The sequence below is a fragment of the Piliocolobus tephrosceles genome, unplaced genomic scaffold (genome assembly GCF_002776525.5).
Source record: "Piliocolobus tephrosceles isolate RC106 unplaced genomic scaffold, ASM277652v3 unscaffolded_110, whole genome shotgun sequence".
In the NCBI taxonomy this organism is placed as follows: domain Eukaryota; kingdom Metazoa; phylum Chordata; class Mammalia; order Primates; family Cercopithecidae; genus Piliocolobus; species Piliocolobus tephrosceles.
The window spans coordinates 1-11,728 of NW_022292088.1; the positions used below are offsets into that span (position 1 = coordinate 1).

At 49.8% G+C, this 11,728-nt stretch overlaps 1 protein-coding gene and 1 long non-coding RNA gene across 4 annotated transcripts; one reads left to right on the plus strand and one right to left on the minus strand.

Moving 5' to 3' along the window:
* The first annotated feature begins 85 nt into the window (after positions 1-85).
* LOC113219860 lies at positions 86-1,643 on the plus strand. Its single transcript, XR_003306839.1, has 5 exons — positions 86-368; positions 558-706; positions 949-1,046; positions 1,126-1,273; positions 1,473-1,643. It is a non-coding gene; the product is annotated as an uncharacterized LOC113219860 (long non-coding RNA).
* LOC111529168 (creatine kinase U-type, mitochondrial) lies at positions 1,375-8,349 on the minus strand. Of its 3 annotated transcripts, none has more exons than XM_023196028.1 (10): positions 7,935-8,261; positions 6,845-7,167; positions 6,048-6,338; positions 5,748-5,843; positions 5,141-5,362; positions 4,911-4,996; positions 4,667-4,790; positions 2,884-3,018; positions 2,284-2,409; positions 1,375-2,077 (listed from the first exon to the last, which is right to left on the minus strand). In XM_023196028.1, exons 3-10 carry the CDS (start codon positions 6,270-6,272, stop codon positions 1,961-1,963), a joined length of 1,131 nt encoding a protein of 376 aa, XP_023051796.1. In that variant the 5' UTR covers positions 6,273-6,338; positions 6,845-7,167; positions 7,935-8,261; the 3' UTR covers positions 1,375-1,960. The 3 variants fall into 3 exon arrangements, with proteins under 3 accessions (XP_023051796.1, XP_023051797.1, XP_023051795.1); XM_023196029.1 differs by lacking the exon at positions 7,935-8,261 and adding an exon at positions 7,531-7,609; XM_023196027.1 differs by having other exon boundaries at positions 1,828-2,077; positions 6,048-6,246; positions 7,935-8,349.
* Positions 8,350-11,728: the final 3,379 nt, after the last annotated feature.

An 11,728-nucleotide genomic window follows, 5' to 3' on the forward strand; every position in this document is an offset into this window, starting at 1 on the left:
CTGATTTATTCACTCTGAGGCCCTGAACACATAATACTGTCTCCTACCTCTTTTCCTGGAGGCCTCCTCTTTTTCTATCCTTTGCTTTTCTGAGTCCTCGGCCTTCCCCGTGACTCTTTAGGTCTTAATAGTAACAGAATGTAACCCAGCAACACCTATCACTTCCCTGTCCATTCATTCTCCATAACTTTTCTGCTTCCCCTCTGCCCCCAACCCCCACCCCAGCTCCGTGTTGTGGTCTCCAGTTTCCTACGGCAGAGTGGTCGGCATGTGAGCCACCTGGACTTCATTCATCTGACAGCGCTGGGTTATACGCTCTGTGGACTGCGGCCAGAGGAGCTCCAGCACATCAGCAGCTGGGAGTTTAGGTCACTTGTGAAGGGGCTGAGGGTGGTGGTGCTGAGGTAAAGGTGGACTTACGGGGGAAAGAAGGATCATGAAGGTCTGGTCCCATGGAGGAAGGGAACTCATCTGAAGCCATCTCTTCCTTTGTCTCATGACCACAGCCCCTTTCGCTGAAGCTGAATTCTTCTTCCTTCCTTCCCACTGTTCTACAGCCAAGCAGCTCTCTTCCTGGGCAGCCTGCATCTCCAGTGCTCTGAAGAACAACTGGAGGTTCTGGCCCACCTCCTTGTACTGCCTGGTGGCTTTGGCCCAATCAGTAACTGGGGGCCTGAGATCTTCACTGAAATTGGCACCATAGCAGGTGGGGAGCTGGGCTACTGCTGGTGCAAGTTGGTTTGGTTTCTATACCATGGGTGGACTGGATGGAAGACTGCCCTGCAATTCTTAAGGTGGGGACCTGAGAGGGTGCTTACATAAGGGGCTAGAGATATACTGGGGAAGGTCTACGGTAGGGCACTTTGGGAGTAGTTAGAGAAAGTCTATTAGTTTGAAGAGAAGGAAGGTGAGTCTAAGACAATGTTTGGATGCCACTTGCTTCAACAGCTGGGATCCCAGACCTGGCTCTTTCAGCACTGCTGCAGGGACAGATCCAGGGCCTTACTCCTCTTGCCATTTCTGTCATCCCTCCTCCTAAATTTGCTGTAAGTATTAATGGACTGGGGTGACCACAGGAGAGCCAGGGCCCAACTGGCATGTACTGATTCCTACCCCTGCCCCCAGGTGGTGTTTAGTCCCACCCAACTATCTAGTCTCACCAGTGCTCAGGCTGTGGCTGTCACTCCTGAGCAAATGGCCTTTCTGAGTCCTGAGCAGCGACGAGCAGTTGCATGGGCCCAGCATGAGGGGAAGGAGAGCCCGGAACAGCAAGGTGAGTTCCCAGCTGCACAGCTTGAGCCTCCATCTCCTGACCCAGAATCAAACCCCTAATCTGGTGCTGTCTGGCTCTTAGAGTGCACCCAGGGAGATCCCTGGAGTGAAGGAGTCTACAGGCAGAGCGCTAATTTCCAAGTATCAATGCTCCTGGAGAGCAGAGTTGTGATATGACTCCCATTCCCTGTCTATTATAGGTCGAAGTACAGCCTGGGGCCTCCAGGACTGGTCACGACCTTCCTGGTCCCTGGTATTGACTATCAGCTTCCTTGGCCACCTGCTCTGAGCCTGTCTCTACAGTAGAAGGAGATTGTGGGGAGAGAAATCTTAAGTCATAATGAATAAAGTGCAAACAGAAGTGCATCCTGATTATTTTCAGAAGCTGATGAGGAATATGGGTAAAATGTTAATGCTTTCCACCCACCTGAGAATCAGTGTTCCCAGGATGCCATATCTGGAGTCTCTTTCCATCATAAATAATCCCACTGCCTCTTTTCATTTCCTGAAGCCTGCTCCCCTCCTCACCCCACCATTAGAAATAACATAGACAGCTGCAGCATAGCAAGGAGTCTTTACTAGGATGGAGGCAGGGGATGCGGGGGCAGGTCCAGAGCAAGTAGAATGGGCCATCATTAGAGTGAGCAGAACTCCTGGGAATCTTGAGTCATCAGCTGGTGATGGGGAGTTAATGCTTGGTGTGGATGACAGGTGTGGGGATGCGGATATCCTGGCCTCTCTCCAGACGCCGTTCACAATCAATCAAATAGTTTACTCCATCGATGACCAGCTGCACAAGCTCCACCTGAAGGACACTAATCTTTGATCTCTGCTTCCTACAATCTGAGCTTTTCTTTAGCACTGACTGACTTGCCTGCTCATTTCCAATTGCCTCCCCACACGACCTGAATTTCATTTCAGATTATGTTACATACCGGAGGCTCACTCACTGCCATATTTCAGCCCCCACAGACCTATAGCTGTCCTCACCCTAATCCCTTAGGATCTCACCTCTGATTTGCCTAGTCGGTCCAAATTAGAAATATCAAAGACACCGCCTGTGGCAGCAGTGTCCACTCCTCCAGTACCACGCTTTTGGAGTCTTAGGTTCTCCAGGATCTTTGGGAAGCGGCTATCCTAGAGAGGAGATAGGGATTGGGAGCACGGTCGATAGAGGCAGAGACTAGTCCTACCTGAAGGAGCCCTGAACCTGCTCAGAGCTCTGTTTCCTGACCTTTTTTTTTTTTTTTCAGACAGGATCTCTCTCTGTCACCCAGGCTGCAGTGATCACAGGTCACTGAAGCCTCAACTTCCCAGGCTTAAGTGATCCTCTCACCTCAGCCTCCACTACACCCAGCTAACTTTTGCATTTGTAGTAGAGATAGGGTTTCGCCAGGTTGCCCAGGCTGGTCTTGAACTCCTGGGCTCAGGTAATCAGCCCACCTTGGCCTCCCGAGTGCTGGGATTACAGGCATGAGCCACTGTGCCTGGCCTGTCCCCTGACCGTTCAGCCACAACATGTTTGGCTCCTTTCCAAAGAGTCCACTCCCTCCCCATCCACAACCCACCCTTCCTTACTCACACCCCTCTGTAACCCCACAACTCCTTTACTTTGCTTAGCAGGGGCAGTTTGATGTGCACTCCTGCCCGAAGTCCAGTGCCCAGGTTAGATGGACAGGTCAAGATGTATCCCAAACGCTCATTCCACATGAACTCCCAGCCACGTTCTTGGATAAGTCTCTCCACCTGAGTCCACAAAGGTTTTGTTAATGAAAAATCAGGGATATTTCATTAACCCTGGACCCTCCCTTAGCTAGACACACAAGAACACTAGAAATATGTCTAGAACAGAAACTTGGCTGTGAATGGATGACATTGGTCTTTTTTTATGAAAATGGTTTGTTATTGTTTTCATGCATACATGATGCAAAATTATGATGTGCATAATAATGAGATTGTGAAAAAATATCTTATGTGGAAGAAGAAAACTCGAAGGAGTGGTGTATTAGGGATGATCTAGGGAAATGAACAGAGGCGGTAAACTGAACAGAGAGGACTGATTATTCAATGAGTTCTGCATGCGTCAATTATCTTTGCTTTGCTAATGAGCCTAGAGCTTGGAAGGGTCCTTTCAGACAGAAGATGAGGTGTAAGCTTTGCCAGGAAGAGGTAAGATAACGTTCTGTTAGCTGTGAACGGAGCACCTGTGTCAATGCAGAGAAAGATGAAAACAGAGCAGAAAAGCCAGATTCATAGGAATAGGGGCAGGGGGAAGGCATTTTGCTTCACTTAACCACGTAGTCATGAAGATGACTATTAGAGTTGAAGAGACAAGGGATCTACCAGAGTGATGGTCACAAAGAGCACTACCCAACGTGAGTAAAAGGATCCTGTTTATAGTTCAGAAAGAACCATGGCATAGGGCATATCTTACATGCTGAAAATGGGGGAAACCCATCTAGAATAATAATGCAGCTAACACTTTAACACTTATTAAGCACTTTCTTTGGAGCAAGTACTTTATCTGTATTTCATTTAATCCCCACAACAACCTAAAATGTAGAAAATCTCATTATCCCAATTTATAGACAAAGAAACTGAGGCATATAATTTAAAGGTACTTCCCAACCCACGCATAGTCAGAATATGTTATCTATTACTTGCCAAAAATAGTAGAAACTTCTCGGAATCTAAAAGAGGAGCCCTTTTTCTTTGCAAACCTAAAATAGAACTGTATGTTTGAGAACATAGACTAAGATTGAATTGAGTTTATGGGGATTTCTAATGTAGACTTGGATATGGAGACCCAATCTATGTAGGATTGATGATTCAGTTCAACCTCTCATGTAGAGCCACATATTCTAGAACTCGAACCATTCGATTCTCCACCTTCCCCAGTCTCCCTCCCAACTCTCAACTTAAAGCCTCGACCTGATACTTTAACAAGAATGATAGAATCCAGAGTCAAGGCCTACCTTGGCTCAGAACTGGGTGGTTATATTGGAGTCGTGAACACAGCAACCTCTCCCCGCCAACATCAATCTAAGCTCAAATGTTTTCCTTATCTGCACACCTCACCATTCCACTGCACACATCCCAGGCACTGACCTGCCATCTCAGTTATTCCTTTTTTGCATTATCTGGCAACTGCCTTATTCACTTCCTAAGGTTCCTGACACTCTTTCTTTTCCTAATCTTAGGGTGACCACATGTCCTGGTTTTCCCAGTATGGTCCCAGCTGGTTTATACCTTTTTTCCTAGAGTGAGTCCTAGATAGTCCTTTTTACTATCAGACATGTCCTGGGTGGGTTGATAAATTACATAATCTATTTATGCTACTCTTTGGTTTTCCTTATGTCCTCCCACCTAGTTCCCCTACACAATGTTTTCCAACCTCTTTGAGGCCTCGGCAGAATCTTTCAAACACTCTCTTCATGTTGCCACCCTTCTCCATGGAGATGACCCGTGTATGATCCTCCTCATTCACCCAGATCAGGAAGCTCTTCTCATTGTTGTGCCTGAGGGCAGGAAAGGGACAGTGTTCAAGAGGCAAGGCAAGAATTGGGAGAGAGAGAGGGGATTAAGAAAAAGCATTTGTGAGGGCATGAAGGCAAAAGAGGCAAGGAGCAGCCTCATACCAAATTCCACGAGCATCTGGCCAGTCTCGAGCCATTCCTGCTGCAGTCAGCAATGGGGACACAGGCTTATCAAACAGAAAGTGGTCCTGGGAAGAGTAACGGGACTTGGGTTAAGAATCTTCATGGTGGCCCCTGGGCCTCTCAGAGCCCATGTCTCATCTGGCCCAGCCTTCCCTCTGGCTCTTTTTTCCATCTGCTCCCACCAACCAGCGCCCTCTTAAGGCCCTCACATCAATAAGCTGCTGCTGTTCAGCCTCTGTCATCTCACTGAGCCTATAGTAACGTCCAGCCAGGTCACCCTTCAGGCCACTCAGTGCATCCACCACAACACGTTCCACCTCCCGTCGCTCCGCTCGAGTGCAAGCTGGAGGCAGACTGAGTCCTCGGATGCTTCGGCCAGTTCTGACTCTAGAGGACAATACATACCTCTCATCAAAGTAGCCAGAACGGATCTGGGAGATAAGGGAAATGAATATAAGTCACAGAAACACGGTGGGAACTGAGGGCCCCTGGGAAAGGAGAGATCTTCCTTAGGCATTAGAGGACTCTTTGTGCATTCTACTTGCGTGCATTGGAAGAAGAGGCCCGTTGGGAAAGCACTCCAATTGAAGGGGGCATTGCAGACCCTTCCCCAAACCGCCCACCTGGGGCCATGGTGATTCTTATCTATCCCTTTCATCTCCATATATGCTGCCCCTTAAGATATGATTCTTCCCTTACATTAAGATTAAAAGCTCAGCAGTGTAATGACCATGAGTCAGGAAATAAGGTGAAGGGATTGGAGATACAGTGTTGTACACAGGCAATGCAAATCAGAAGTGGGATATTTGAACTCACTTTACTGGCATCCAGATCCGTGGTGTGCTTCATTATCCGGGGGTCATATCCATTGTGTCGCTCTTGGATCACAGGGTCAAACAGGTCAGCAAATACCTAAGGGGAGTTAAGAGGGAGAGATGGTTAAGGAGAGGGGATCCCTCCCCAGACTTCAACTGTGCATTGATTTCACTGGGTCAGACCACTTAAGTATGGGGGGGCTCAGAGTCTTGGGGGAAAGTGAGAGGTCTTTAAGGGGAAGGAGCTGGGATGACTGGGAAGATGAGTTGGATCATCAGGGAGACTCTGGGGACCCCCTACCTCATAGGTCTCCTCATCTCCAGCCACCATGCCCACAGTCTTGATGAAGGGGTGGCCAGGGTTGTCCACGCCAGTCTGGATACACTGATCTAGCGTCCAACCAGTGGGTGTGGTCTTGTCGCAGAGCCGTGCATAGACTGCTGGGGTCAGGTGACTGGCCATGCAGTTGTTGTGCTTTCGGAGGTCTGGGTACTCAGCGCTGGGGAGGGGGTACCCAGTGACCATGGAGGGAGGGCACAGACCCTAGAACTAGTGCAGTTACCTGGGAGCTGTCCAGTTGGCCATGTCTGGCTTTGCTCCGTGGGAGGAGGGGGAATTACAAAGAGGTTAAACCTTGGTAATCTCTTTAGGGACTTTCAGAGTCTATGCTTTTCTAGTAGTTCTAGTGGCCTCTGGCTGGCCAACTCAGTTTCTCCAGATCAGCTCAGTTCTTTCCTGCCATGACACAACACTAGGGATGGAGGAGGGGAAAAGCCTAAGGAGAGGAATTGAGGAAATGAGGGGAAGAGATGGAGGGGAGCGAAAAGGATAGTTCCCGGCTTTACACTTAGGGATTTGGGCAGCGAGTGCAGCTGGAACTCGTAGGGCCAGAGGTGGTCCTGGCAGGTCCCCAGGAATGTTCTCGCTTTATGGTTTTGGCCCCCACCCCCACCCCGCTGAGGTCTGCAGACTGCACAGCCCTCCAGCTCCAGGGCCTTCGTGATTATAGCCCTTCTCTGTTGCCCATATTCTCATTTCTACCCGCACCTTCAATCACCACCTGCCCCCGCCTCCTCCCGCGCCTCAGGCACTGTTACCTCGGGGGATACAGCCTCCGTCGTTCACTGGCCGCTCGTACAGGTTCCGGTCGGAGCAGAAACCCAGCGGCTAGAGACCCCGCTCCGGCCAAAGCCAGGAGCCTGATTCCCGGGCGGGCGGACAGCAGACGGGAGAAGGGACCAGCCATGGCTTGAGGTCTGGCTACGGGATCCTGGAGTAGGCGCTGGCGCAAGAGAGGATCCGGAACAGGGAGGGAGGATGCAACCGGATAGACTGAGGGCCGGAGCTAGGTCCGAGGCTGCAGCCGAAATGGGGGTCGGATTGGAGGCTGAAGCCGGAATGGGAGCCGGTGCCAACCAGACTGCAGGAGAGGCGCAATGAGCTAGTGGCAGGCGGGCGGAGGAGGGGGAGGCCCCAGCCGCAATCTCCAGGGGTGGGGCTCCCCGAGGCCCCGCCTTCCCCCCCTGCCACCGCGCTAGGTGCGCGGGGGCAGGGGTGGGCGGCACCCGCCAGGTAATTAGCGGGACCTGAGACTCGCGCGTCTAAAGTCGGGGATGTAGCCCCCACCCGCCCCCGGGATGTGGCGGCCCAGATTTCAGCACCAAGTGGAGGACAGCACCCGCGTGGACTAGCTAAACCCCAACACCCTGCTCCCAAACCCCTCGGTTTAAACCGAAACCTGATCCATCTACCCTGTGGGTGTGGAAGGGTGACATTGCCCAACCTATTCTCTGCTTTCGGCCTGCCCCAGCCTCCTCTCCCTTCTCCCGGGGGCAGCCGCGGGGAAACCGCGGAATAAACACAGATACCAGAGGAGGATATGGAGAAAGCACAGGGTTAGAGGCAGGCACTGGGAAAGACACCCATTGGCTCAAGGTCACCTTTTCCTTAGAACCAGGAAGAGGAGCAAGGTGCTTCCTTGCCACCTCTGTGCACTCCTTACAAGGCTGAGAAAGGAGTGCCTGGCAGGAACCAGGGAAATATTAATTCTTATGCCATCTGTGCTGTGTCCTCCACCTCCACTCTGCACCCAAGTCTGAAGCCCTGTTACTTCCTGCCTCTACTTCTCATGATCCCCCACTTTTTTCCTTTTGTCTGTCCCACTTTCCTCCCCGCCCCCTACCTCGCCTTTGATCTTTTACTTCTCTGCGTCTTTTCCAGACTCAGACGTGTTCGCTGCTCACAGGATGCCCTCTGCGTTTCCTCGGCAAGCTTGCTCACCTGTTGGTGGTGCTGGGTGTGGGGCCGGGGTTGGGCAGGGAATCGTTAGTTTCCTCTTCCTCCTCTCCCTTGGCTTCTCTCTCCGTAGTTCCTAGTTCCTGGGCTGGAGGAGAACGTAAAGTGAGGTGGTGAAGGGTGTGGTGAGATGACTGGGTGTGGGACCGGGACAGGCAGGCACAGGTCTCCAGACACCACATGTGTTTCCTTTCTTGGCTCCCTAATGCTGTTTAATCCAGAGGCAAGTGTTGTACCAGGGCATGAGGTCATCAGGGCATCTCTGCCTTCCTCCTGGTCCCCTCTTCTGCTCTCTCTCCTCATAAAACTCATATTCAGACTTGAGAGGGCTTTGTTTCCTAGCTCCAGGTATGATTTGACCTTTGTCCTGGTAGCAAGGAGAATGAATGCTAGAGTTGAAATAGAGATGAGGGGCTTCAGCGTAGAGGGTCAGTTAAGGTGGAGTGGCACTGTGGCATTAGTCCCTTACCTCTGCTATCCTGTTGTACCCACAAGACAGTAAGATACTCAGAACTCTTAAGAGAGAGTATTTGGGAAAGAGAATTCCCTTTCCATCAAGAACTCCCCCACACTACTCTCATTCCCTTCTTTCCCCTTAGGCCTTCCTTGTGTTCTTTTTTTCCACCTTCTTCATTTGTGGGTATTCTTAGAAGTGTCCACCTCTCCTTTGGGTCCATTCCTTCTTCTCCTGGTAAGACATTAATTGTTAGAGAACAGAGTTATGCAGCTGCAGTGTGGAAAATGTTACCTGTGTTGTGGGACCTCTTTACCTAGGTTAAAAAGTAGCCATGAGTAAATAAATATAACTTCTTAGAATAGCGTGTATTTATTCAGATTATTAGGGAGATGATCTTCCAGAGCTGTAGGGCAGCTATTTGATTGAGAGGGTGGTTACTAAGATTAAGGAATAGGGAGGGGGAAGTGATAATTACAGAAGGAGAAATAAGACAGCCAGAGGAGCAGAGAAATTACCCAAGTTTAGAGAGTAGTTTCCCAAATGTTAACAATAATTCCACTGAGAAAACACATGTACTTGCGCACTTTTCTTTTCTTTTCTTTGAGATGGTGCCCTGTTCTGTAGCCCGGATGTAGTACAGTGGCACGATCACGGCTCACTGCAATCTCTGCCTTCTGGGTTCACGCCATTCTCCTGCCTCAGCCTCCCAAGTAGCTGGGACTACAGGCACCTGCCACCATACCTGGCTATTTTTTGTGTGTGTGTGTGTGTTTTTAGTAGAGACGGGGTTTCACTGTGTTAGCCAGGATGGTCTCGATCTCCTGACCTTGTGATCTGCCTGCCTCGGCCTCCCAAAGTGCAGGGATTACAGGTGTGAGCCACCGTGCCCAGCTACTTGTGCACTTTTCCTATCCCTCATGTGCCTTTGACAGGCACATAATATATTAATGCTCATTTAAAAAGTTATTTTACAGTGTATGGAAGTAATCAATATATGGTATTGATATATGGTATTTTATTTATTTAATAGAATTATTATTGTAAATAGTATTTAATATTTTTAAAGCACTTTACAATTATAAGGAACTTTATATGTATTATTTCATTGAGTTGAATTGGATTGTTCCAATGATTACTAGGGACAGAGTCTACATTTTCAGGGGGATAGGAAGGGAAGTTAACTACCTGGAAGATGCTGTAAATAGCTAGTTTGAAGGCTAGAGTGGTGGAGGGGGTATGAGCCTGAGCATGAACTAGGGAGGCATCTATTCCTCTTAGAATAATCTATTGCAGCCCTTAGAATCATTTCTATGTCCATTCAGGAGGCCTTTGGGGTCAGTACAATGTGGCACGACTGGAAAAGTGGCAAGACCTCTAATGTTGCAGAGAAGAAAGAGGGAACAACTGTCTTGACCAGGGAAACCCAAACGAAGATGCAAAGATAATAGGAACAATAACATATACAATAGAAAATGCTTCCATATTATCAGTACCCTTTAAGTGAGGTGTTTTGTTGTTGTTGTTTTTTGAGACAGGGTCTCGCTCTGTCAGCCAGGTTGGAATGTAGTGAGGTGATCTTGGCTCACTGCAAACTCCATCTCCCAGGCTCAAGTGATCCTCCCACCTCAGCCTCATAAGTAGCTGTGACCACAGGCATACCCCACCACACCTGGCTAGCTTTTGTATTTTTTTGTAGAGACAGGGTTTCATCATGTTGCCCAGGCTGGTCTTGAACCCTTTGCACTCCAGCAATCTGCTGCCTCGGCCTTACAACGTGCTGGCATTATAGGCATGAGTCACTACAACAGGTTTTAATTAGTTTTTTTTTTTTTTTTCTGAGACGGAGTCTGGCTTTCTCGCCAGGCTGAGGTGCACTGGCACCATTTCGGCTCACCGCAATCTCCACCTCCCAGGTTTAAATAATTCTCCCAAGTAGCTGGGATTACAGATGCGCACCACCACATCCAGCTAATTTCTGCATTTTTAGTAGAGACAGGGTTTCACTATGTTGGCCAGGATGGTCTCGCCCTTCTGACCTCGTGATTCGCATGACTCGGCCTCCCAAAGTGTTGGGATTACAGGCGTGAGCCGCCAAGCCTGGCAATAGGTTTTTAATCCCAGTTTTATGGATGAGAAAAATAAAGGCTCAGAGAAGTTAAGTGAGTCGCTCAAGGCTGCACAGATATTTAAGGTAAGTCCAGGATTAAAATCCAGCTTTGTCTGGAGCGTAGAGAAAAAGCAGGCTGTGGAGATAGGAATCAATTTGTCTAGAATTCCAGGTCCATCCATTTTCTTGCCTCCTCTGTAAATGTCTCTCTGTTCCTTCTCTTTACTTTCTTGTCTGCTTCTCTCCTTGTCTCTTTTTTGTCTCCAGTCTCCCTGTCACTCCTCTTTACATCTGTTAATATTTTCAACCTTTATTTATTGGATCTGTACATATATAAGACCCTGTTTTGTCTCATAAGACAAACAGAAGCCCCCCCTTTTTTGTTTGTTTGTTTGTTTGTTTTGAGACGGAGTGTCGCTCTGTCGCCCAGGCTGGAGTGCAGTGGCGTGATCTCGGCTCACTGCAAGCTCTGCCTGCCGGGTTCACCTCATTCTCCTGCCTCAGCCTCCCGAGTAGCTGGGAGTACAGGTGTCCGCCTCCGCGCCCAGCTAATTTTTTGTATTTTTAGTAGAGACAGGGTTTCACCGTGTTAGCCAGGATGGTATCGATGTCCCGACCTCTTGATCCGTCCGCCTCGGCCTCCCAAAGTGCTGGGATTACAGGCGTGAGCCACCGCGACCGGCCTTTGGAAGACCTGGTTTTGCTCTGAAGGAGTAGCAACGGCACAAACTCTGCCTCTTCCTCTTTCTCAGCATCAGGCTTCCCACCCACCCCGTCGTCTCATGGAACGTCTCTGTGCAGACCATGCATCTGGACTTAGGGCGACGCAGTAAGAAATCAAAGGAAGGGAGCATCAAGTTGCATTCCCTCCGGGAGCCACCAGGGGTCACGCTCCTCCGTGCAGAAGCGCCGGCCAACGCAGCCTGACTCTGTTGCCGGTGCGCGCCCTTCGCTGATTGGTGGCACCGCAAAGAAGTCGCGCTTTGATTGGGCCGCTGTCAGGTGTCGCTGCCGGCAGGTTCGGCTGCGCGAGCGGAGGGAGGCGGGTGAGTGAGGGCCGGGGGCGGTGGGGGAGTGGCTGGGGCTGGGGGCGGTATCGGAGGGGGTGGGCGCTGTAGAGTG

Coding starts and splice junctions, on each gene's coding strand:
- LOC111529168 (XM_023196027.1), bottom strand. CDS start 6,993: ATGGCTGGTCCCTTCTCCCGTCTGCTGTCCGCCCGCCCGGGAATCAGG. Junction 5,363..5,747: donor CGGATCTGGATGCCAGTAAA/GTGAGTTCAAAT, acceptor CTTATCTCCCAG/ATCCGTTCTGGCTACTTTGA. Junction 3,019..4,666: donor TCTGCCGAGGCCTCAAAGAG/GTTGGAAAACAT, acceptor TTGTGGACTCAG/GTGGAGAGACTTATCCAAGA.